This window comes from Cyprinodon variegatus, unplaced genomic scaffold (genome assembly GCF_000732505.1).
Source record: "Cyprinodon variegatus isolate N-32 unplaced genomic scaffold, C_variegatus-1.0 Scaffold0, whole genome shotgun sequence".
NCBI classification, from domain to species: Eukaryota; Metazoa; Chordata; class Actinopteri; order Cyprinodontiformes; family Cyprinodontidae; genus Cyprinodon; species Cyprinodon variegatus.
Genome location: NW_015150453.1, coordinates 2,668,332 through 2,678,592, shown reverse-complemented (window position 1 = coordinate 2,678,592; position 10,261 = coordinate 2,668,332). Strand labels below are relative to the sequence as shown.

At 36.6% G+C, this 10,261-nt stretch overlaps 1 protein-coding gene across 2 annotated transcripts in view; it reads left to right on the top strand.

Moving 5' to 3' along the window:
* Positions 1-10,261, top strand: part of bbs9 (Bardet-Biedl syndrome 9) — a 212,420-nt gene that overhangs the window by 103,749 nt on the left and 98,410 nt on the right. For both annotated transcript variants that reach the window (XM_015372902.1, XM_015372077.1), the window contains exon 19: positions 7,165-7,347. In XM_015372902.1, coding sequence (XP_015228388.1) covers positions 7,165-7,347 — 183 coding nt within the window. The remainder of the gene's footprint in view (positions 1-7,164; positions 7,348-10,261) is intronic.

The window sequence follows — 10,261 nt, the reverse complement described above, 5'->3', positions numbered from 1 at the left end:
TTTTGTGTTCTGCTGATCATGAAGTCAGCCACAGGACTTTATCCATCTTCTCCATTTTTAAAGACTTCCTTCTGGTTTTGCGATTTGAATAAACTATAATCCACCCTTTTACAGCTCCACATTGCACGTTCCCTACTGAGGACTTTTACCATTTCTGTATTTCACTTGAGGGTATTTCACTTCTACAAAAATTGTGATTGACGCTCGGTCCATTACGTTTAAACATTGTGGGTTAATTGAACAGAGGTACCAAATCATTTGAGCATGTATCTGTGATGAAGCAGCCAGTGAATGTTGTTTTGGAGTTGATCCATGCTGCTTGCTTTTGCTAACCAAGCAGCATGGATCTAATATTCCATCTCAGTGGAGGATGCAATTGAACAGAAATTCAACTAAAAAACACCCAAAGCTGTTTTTACTGTCATTCTGAATGTAGATAAATGTTTGGCAACAAACAGATGTATTATATTCTTCCACTTGCAGTCATATTGACTTTTACTAACTGACAATGATGTTTAACAGAAGTACATTTATGTTTTTGGCTTGCTATTTACAGCTGGTGATATCACGATATGCTGTATAAGTGTGTTTGGTCTTTCACTTATGTTCTCACTAATTCTCACTGTTTCTAATGCATCATCTTAATACGTTAATTGAAAGAGACAAGGAACCACTGGATTCAGGAGCATCCATTGTTCCAGGCAGCACTGCATACAACACTGTTTAATAGAAAATAAATTGTTTAAGAGATTTTAGAAAACTCTATCAGGATCTGTTCAGTTCAACTGCTGATGTCTGAAAATCTCATAACTGTCTGTGTTACATGTAGGCTAAGTAATTAGGGAAAGCTGCCTTTATTTAGATCTCTTTTTTACTTTGACTCTCCAAAGCCTTACTTTATGCAGTCACCTTTTTTTTTGGTATTTTTAACTCCAGCCACATCGCTTGTTTGTGTTTATTTACGTGGGTGCTCTAAATCATGCGTTCCTATAGATAAGGGGTACCCAAGATTTTCTGTTTTTATTTTTCACTACATTTCTTATGGCTACAGTTACATGTGTGTGCAATGATGTGTGAATATACAAACATGGCTGCTTGAGTAAGTTTCTGTGTGCGGTTTGTTGCTCCTTTGCGGAGGAGTTAAAACAAAATGCAAGGATGGATGAAATCGGAAAGATTGTTTTTTTTTTTTCATTTGCTCCTTTTTATGACTGCATTTAGAGTTTCGGGGGTTCCTTTGGTTCAGGGCTTTAAAGAAAACACTTTCACAAGGTTGTACCTTGTCACTGAGATGTTAACCAGGTTTAAGCACCTAGGATGAAGCAGAATGTCCCTTTTATGTGTATTGAACAGAGTCCAGACTTTATCAGAAACACATTAGAAGGTCTTGACCTCAGCAGCTTCAGCTGCAGTTTTGTTTAAGGTCACCAGTAGTTCAGCTGTTAACATGTAGCTACTGTGTGTTAATAGATACTGATGTACTAATGTCTGCCCCTTCTAAGGAATGGTTAAGAATAACTTTCTGAGTTTCTTGTTTATCCCTATTTTATGTTGAATTATGCAATTAACTATGAAATTGTGTCAATTAATTTATCGCTTTGGGTGTTCTTTAATCTCTAGAACATGAATGTGTGTGTGGCAGCGTGTCCAGGCTAAATGTACCTTTGTGTTCTCTCAGCTGGCATCAATCAGAGTGTGTGTGGAGCCCAGCGGCTGCCAACAATGGAGTCCTTCAGCGGACCTGGAGTCTTTTATCAATACACCCACACTCTCCGAACCCCCCCTCCCCCGAGCGCGGCAGTGTGGGGCATGTTTGCGTATGTCTTCACAGTGATGAAGATGTGTGTGTTTTCGGCCGTGTGTCAAACAGGAGAAATTATGTTACAAAGTAAAATAAAAATAAAAAATCTTATTTAAGTGATTCTGGATTGAAGGGCTGAAGGTCTGCATGGAAAAAAACAAGAATGTTGCCACAAATAATTTCGGATAACTTTAATAAAAAACTATAAGTAATTACAAAATCAAACATATGATTGTTTGTTTTGGTTTTGATTAGAAAGGTTGAGGTTTAACCAAAGTAGTGGTTTGAATTTAAGTCCGCCGTAGACTTAAGGGCAGATTAGACTTCTGCAACCGCACACATCAAATGCCGCTTAGGTCGTGAACCAGTTTTGCTGGTACGCTTCTGCAGCGTCGGTCTGGAATTTCTAGGGATTCAAAGCAATTTCCCGCCAAATCGCAAGGGGGAGCTTATTCGAGAACTCGCGAGAACGGATGGTTCTCGGAGGCAGATGGTCACGAGACCTTGGTGTCTTTATATAATTTGTCGGAGGCATTGTACAAGTGGTTGTACTTCCGAACCTCCTTGATTAACCTTTCGTAGTACTTGTCCATTGTAGTTTTTCCTCGGTTTTTAAAAATGGCGCCCCGGCACCGAATTGCGAAGGACGGCCACACAGATAGCTGAAAAGGCATACCAAGGACCAATCACAGCTGATTTTTGTCTGTGCACTTCTGCTTGATATCTGCACGGGTTTGTGACCGTCCAACGCATAGTCAGGATTTTTTTGAGGTGCGCGACGACGGTTGCAGAACCTCTGCGTGGGGGACAGATTTGACGGTTGCAGAGCCTATGGGTCAGAAGCATAAATTGGCCTTATCGAGTAGAATAACTCTGTGGTCGAACCACGAACCTATGAACGTTTGCTGCTCCTGAAATAATAAAAACTATTTTAAGAATACAAATTTTATCCAGCAATAACTCCACCATCTTGGAAGAGTTTGTATCTAGCAATGTTTGGATTAAAATCAGGTATCCTAAAAATAAGATAAACATGCATTAATTTACTTTATGAGGCTTACTGTAGTCAGTTTGAAGCTCTTGAAGTTTCATTTATTATTGTTATTACTTTTAGGGCAGCAAGGCTTCGGACACAGCATCCTCCTCCAAGTTCGGACGGGCTGTACCAAAACTGAATTTCCCTTCAGGGATTGATAAAATAAAATTGAATTGTATTAAATACCTTATTAAAAGGGGCATCCGTTCAGACGTCTTCTACTTTGACCATTTCTCTCTTTATTTTGCACTAGAATATTATATTATGTACTGTATGATGACTTTTTCTGTTTTGTTTTTCTTTTCTGATTGTTTTGTGTGAACTGTAATATTGAACTACTGGTCGCCTCTCTGGCAACTCGGTCCTGAAAACAAATGTCAATTTGCGATTACTTCCGCAACAAACTACGGTTGAAGAACAAAACATAAACTGCTGCTCCTTACTCTATTAAAAGTAGGAATGAAAATAAAATTGTGAGCACTGATTGGTAAACCAGCTGCAGTTTTACAATGTGTTCCAAAAATGTTCCTGCTATGATTAGTATGTCAGGGTTTTATATTTAGCTCTTTAAGGATAAAGGTAAAACTGTCTGGGTTTTTTTTGGAAGGAGTTTGAGGGCTTGTTTTTATAGTCTTGAAACATAATGCAAGTTCCTCGAACATAGCAGCCGTTTCAGGCCTTCATATTCATTGTTAAGTGTGTTTTACGGCAGACGTGGAAGGTGTGAGTGACACAGCACCTCTGGATGACCTCGGCCCATGGAGTTTTTGAGGTTACCACAGAAATCAGGGGAAGTGAACTGGTGTGTTTGTAGCTTTGCGTTACATTAATGGAAACGGCTTACTTTGGCTGTTACTTCTGTGGTTCACACACATGTGCACAGACACACACACACACACTTACTTTACCTCTTTACGTCTTTGTTTTCTGTTTTTCTAGGCTCAAATGCCAAAATCTGAACCCATTTGTCATACGGCCGGTGCATGTTGGCACTTTGGCCTGCACATCACTAATTTCGCTGAACACAGAGTCGTCCATTAGTCCCAGATCTGCTTTCACCTCTTCTTTTTCACTCTCGGTCTCTTCATCTCTCTCATCCTCCTCCCTCATCTCTCGTTTCCCTCTTTCTCTTTGTCCAACTTGTCCTTTCTTGTTGTCTTGGTTTTCATGCGTCTTGCTCTGTCATCACTTGTCCTTACCTCTCCACTCATCTCCACCCCTTTGTTGTTGCATTGATAGAGGGAAGGAGGGATTGACCCCCTGCTGTAGGTCAGATTCAGCGGCTCCCACCACGCCTAATTAATGCACTCACTCATTCACTCTTTTTTTTTTTTTTTAAGCCACAGTCATTTGTAATTTTATACAAGCTTCAGGCTTTATTTCATACTTTTTTTTTTTTCTGCTACTGTTGTTGGAATCATGTATTTCTGCTCACTATGCAGTAGCTACATAGATATTTGGCTTTTGCTAGAAAGCATCTAAACACAGTGAAGAAAATTTATACAAACTTTACGAATGTAAGGGTTTGGTAAAATATGAAGAAATCACTCAGCAAACCTGCAAATTTTATTTTAATGCAAAAATCAGAAAATAAAATTGCAGAGTAAAAGCTGTAAAAGGTGACAGTTGTTACCTAATGGAAAATTTTCCTTCACTTTTTTTTTTTTTTTTGTTTTGTTTTATGTTTATGGTTATTTGTAGCACTATTCAGCAGTGTCTCACACATAGGTCAGAGACTTCAATTTCATTTATGCTGATTTATGTTATGGACCAAAAACAGTGAAACATTTGCAGGGTATCCACGGTCATTAAAAATAATTAAAAGTCATTCAATTATTATTTTTTTAATTAAGGCCTTAATTGGCTTAAAAAAATTTTGAATGTGTGTTTTGGCATTTAAAATGCTTTATTCAAAAAAAATAAAAAATTATACCAACAATTTTGTCAGATATATTATATCGCGATATATTTGCGCAGAACTGCCTCCGGTTGATCGTAAAGTCGTATGTTCAGAAAAGAAGCTCGAGGCAGAGAAAAAGCTAGAGTATGGGAAAATGCAAATTTTAACAAAAGTGGCTGGAAATGAGGAATTTGGGACATGGGTGTAGCCTGTCGACGGTAAAGATGACGAAGGATTTTGCCTTGTTTTTTAAATAAAAAAAAAATATATAATTTAATAAAAACAATACATATATATATACATATATATAGATAGATAGATAAATAGAGAGAGAGAGAGAGATGGTATTAAAATTATTTCTTAGAGCATCAAAAGGCATTAAATTGGAGTTACTCAATCCTGTACAGTATAAACTCTGATTTGGGATGATGGCAGAAACGTAGCAGAAGATTGATTTTCTAAATGTTTCCATACAGAAATCTTGAACCCTTATACCTGTAAATATGATGTAATAAATTGCCTTTATTAATCATCCAATGCAAGGCAGTGCTTTTATTTTATTTTATTTTATTTTATTACTTTTATTTATTTTAGTTATTTTATCTTTTTGTGCAGCACTTTGGAAACCTTGTGTTTATTTAAACCGTGCTATATAAATAAAGTGGATTGGATTGGATTGGATCCAATCAGTAATTTAATGTCAATTAATCTCAGTATAAATACAGTTGCACAGGAATTTATTCATGGAGAGGTTTAAACTTGGTTTCACATGACGTTTGGCACAATAAGATTTTTATATTAAGGCTGAAACAACTAATCAGATTAATCAATTATTGGAATAATGGTCAACTAATTTTATAATTGATTAATCGTTAAATGTTTAGAGAGTTCTAAACTAACTAACTCAAAATAGTAAACCAAATACAGAAATATTTAGCATTTAAGATCAAAAAACTTTTTCTTCTGTCATTATGCTCTATCCAAGTGCTCTATCTACTCCTGCAGTGGAAATGTTTTAGTTTAACCTGGTTTAATTTCGTCACAGATCTTCTTTAAGGAACCTTTGGCTATCCGATTATTGATTGATTAATAAAAAAAAAAAAATCAAAAATTAATCAGTTTGCAAAATAATCATTAGTTGTTTCCCTAGTTTATATATATATATCCAGACTAGTGACACAAATGGCCCAACAAGATGGAAAACAGACACAAAACACATTACAAATTACTAAAACAGATAAACCTAAAGGGAAAAAAAAATCTATAAACTACCTACTACTGTGGAAAATCAAACTACCTAAACCTACAGTATGAGTAAAGGGAGGGCATTAAGTGGGACACCTCTTAGCTAGTTATCCTGGATGGTCTACTAGGAATAATTATGCAGGGGGAAAAATGTAAATGCTCATGTGCATGTTTGAAATAAGTAACTGTTATATTTACTGCTCAGTATGGGAAGTGGGTCTTGTAGCTTTAGCTGGGGTCAGACTATAAGAATGCATCCAAGAATCACTTCAGCAAACCATACAATTAAAAAATATTGGCCAGAATTTCTCAGTCAGAGTTACTGATGACTTCTCAGATTTAAAGAATGCTTTCATTCTGCTGCATTTAACTCCCACCAGCTTATTTCCATCTATCAAACCGCTGCTGAAGGGAAGAAATGCAGCTCTATATTATTTAGATGCAGTTAAACACTGCAAACTACCAGTATGTTTATTTAACATTTTATTCAGATTTTACAGTCTAGCTGGTGAGCCTCTAAAACACCCAAGTTTAAAACTTTAAAAACTTAAAAAATCTGACGTTTAAAAGTTTTATCAATGAGTGTGCAGTGTTGGATTTTGGGACGCGGTGTGTGCATGTTAAGAAAAAGAACGCTGTGATGAAGTTATTTAGGGGGAATTTAGGCAAACATCAACAGGAGTAAATCAGCCACCTGAGGGAGCAGCCGGTGACAGTAATGAAGGAGCTGCAGCCTTGATGCTCATAAATCTGTTTGCACAGGCTGTGCAGTCAACACTCTGAGCTTTCTGGGATAAATGTAGATGTTGTAGAGAAAGTCACTCTGACCATTAGTAAACTTAGATTTATGGTTGTTTGGGGAAAAAGGTTGGAAGTTATTTATTTATTCTTTTTTGCAGTTCTGCAGTTTTTTTTGCAAAGAAATCTCCTTGATCTGTTGATTTGAACTTTTGCAAATCTTTTCGTTCAACCTGGATCAGTTTTTGCCTTATTCTTCTTTAAATATACATTTATTAGTGAGACATGAATGCTTTTTTAAAGGTAGAGAAGGTGAAACTGCACCGTCATGTGTTTCGGGACCATGCACTCTGAGATTCAAGCCACTTAAGCTACGACGACAGAACACAGCGGTCATTTATGAAATACTTTGGACAGATCTTTACTTCTCTTCTTCTACTCCAGGTCATTACACTGGCCGAGGCTGCGGAGGAGAACCGGGCGCTACTGGAGCAGGCTTTCGTCCGTTTACGGAGCTCCACTCACCTGCTGGTTCTGCTGCTGTCGCTGTGGCAGGGCCTGACCCACGATCAGACCGCCATCTTGGAAGCCACCTTACTGCCGCTGCTGCAGGACACACCCCAGCTGGTACACACACTCGCACACACACACAGGAGGCAATTAACATGTCAGTGTCCTTCCATCCGTCTGTAACCTGCTCAGTAAACACAGCCCCAACTTAAACACACACTCAGAAAACTTTTAAAATATATTAAGCACTTTTGGTCTCTGAGGATTTCACACACACTCAATCACACGCTAACTCGCCTCCTCTCAACACTCACCTGTCAGCTCCACACCAGGAGCGTTCGCTGAGCTACCTTTTTATGAGTTCAGCTTTAAATTTCTTTCTGTGTGGGTTTTTTAAGGCAAATGTGATGCTTTTTAACCACCTCGAAAAAGAGTGAAAGACTGAGTCTTGCTGTAGAAACATATAGCTGCATTTCTATCAGTTTGCATATGTGTGTTGTGCTGATATTAGAGGGATTTCTGCTCCAGAAACTGCTTTGTTTGCTCCAATATTACTATAACCTTACAGTAAATAAGCTTTTTTTCCAATAGAAAATGTATATATTCTTAGTTTTTCTGCTTTTTTAGAACAATTTCTATATACAATATAATATAGAACCAAATGGGACTGTAATAGCTGGGATTATCAATATTTGATATACATATCCTAGATATTGGTTTGCTCTTAAATGTTTGAATTGAATCTAATGAGATTAGATCCACTTCCTTTTCTAATAAAGGATATGATGATTTGGATGTATTCAGCGTCTCTTAGCGTTACGGGTTTGTTTTTTCTGAATAACAGAGCTGACCGATAAAGATGTTTAACCTTCTGTTGTTTTGGATTTTATGTTTTGTTTTATTTATTCAGTCCTATGCCACAATTATATATACGTTATAGAGCTTTTTTCATCTCAATCTTCATCCTTTTGTGTAATTTTGGTTCAATTACTACAGAGATTTGGGTTGTTCTTTCAGGTTTTATTCTGTTCCACTTGATTTAATTAATGGTTCGTCCCTATTTTAGAAAAAATAATGATGGTTATTGCATTAGTTACAATTAACACTGAATCTGTTAATTGATCATGTGAAAAAAAACAAGAGAGTATAACCAGGAAAGTTATGTTGGCAGCAAAACTTAGAGCTGTAATTTCCTGGGGATCCTAAATGGAGTAAAATAATATCTTGTTTGTTTTATTTATTTGTCGATATCCAGTTAATTTAAAGGGAAAACACAGCGGCTGAGTTTTCCATGTATCCTCTATTTAATTAGAGACAAAGCAGCATAGAGACAAGCATACAGACCTGAATCTGAATCCTTTCTACAGCTGCGTTAATGTTAATATCACAGCAAAATGTTTTTACACTGAATTAAAAAAACAATCATGTCACAAATTTATGCCACCTTAAAAAAAGGAGTACAAATCCGACCTGTGTAGCTTTAATCTGTGTTGGCCCGTCACATTTTTCCATAGCTGTGATCAATTCCCCGGAGCTTTCATTACCACTAAGTCTATTTACAGAACCGCCTCACGGCCCAACATTACACACGGTCACATCAAAACAGCTGCATGTAAAACATCTAACAAAACGCACAGAGGGGCAGAGAAACTAATTGTGGACAAAAATAAGTTAAGAAGGACAATTGATAAGCCTTGGGGGACTGTGAAAGTGTGTCTGTTATTTTAACCTGGATTATTGGCATTAAGCGAATTAGCAATAATTAGGGTCACGTCCACAACATTAAAGGAAAACAGGTGGAGTGACAAGCTATTTTCAGAGAACACAACGGGCTCGGCTGGGCTGTGACTGCATGCATTCAAATGTGGTGATGTAGTCGTTGGATTATATTTTGGCTCATAATAGCTCTGAACTTTTAGCACTTTTGTTTATAGTAACATAGGAACCAGAAAAAAGATCTAATTATACATTGAAGTTAAGGTGAGGGTCTCGTTATATTCAACCGTGCCTCACCGACTTACTCTACTTAGTTACATTTATAAGTAAATAATAAATAGATACATCAATAAGTCACATTTAACTAAATACATATATAATAAAAAAAAATGTATATATGTTTTACCCATGTTAAGAGTGTACATTTAAATTCTTCGTTAAGGAATCTTCAGATTTTTTTTTAGTGAATTCTTTTGGTGCCAGCAGGGATCTTCATCTTGACTTTTGACCTTTTCTCTGACCATGCAGGTGAGGTCAGTGCAGCTGAGTGCAGCTTTCTCTAAGGGATAAGTCCCTGGAATGTCACCAGCATGAAAAAGTCAGAGAAGAGCATAGAGGCCTGAAGTGCTGGATTAAAGGAAAACAAAGAGGCTTGGAGGGAGATAATGAGAAGGAGGAGAAAGACTAAAGCTAAAGATTTAGTTTGTGTTGAGATCCCGTAAAAGCTATCAAAGAAATTATTTGAACTTAAAGCGTGACGGCTGTCACAGGTTTAATCATTTTCCTATGAGTTGATTACGTTTAGTCCATATTCCTCTTGGCTAATGTTGTAGACATGGCAAAACTCCTTAGATACATATTTGAATTGCTGTTTTAATAACCTGATTATTATGTATAAGCAGTGAAATGAATGAATATATAAGCGCAAGAGTTTTGTATCATCTTGCTAAAGCATTTTTATATAATAATAGAGTTAATTTTGTTAGATTTTCTTTTTCTAAAAAGCTTTGGTTCCCATTATTAAGGATATTAGCTATTTTAATAATTTTCATAATCATCTAGAACAGGAGGGGGAACCACTGTGTTTATTAGCAGACAGCAAGAATCATGTTTGTTTTCCATTGATGCCAAAAATGTATTAACAACGCTCTGACCACAGTAAAACTTACGGAAGAGGATTAGGGCCACTGAAAAAAAAAAAGTCAGAATTCTGAGAAAAAAGTCAGAATTCTGAGATTAAGGTCAGAATTTTGACTTTTTTCCCATACTATACTGAAATAAAAAAAAAATCTGTTAACTTTTTTTTTTTTCAGTA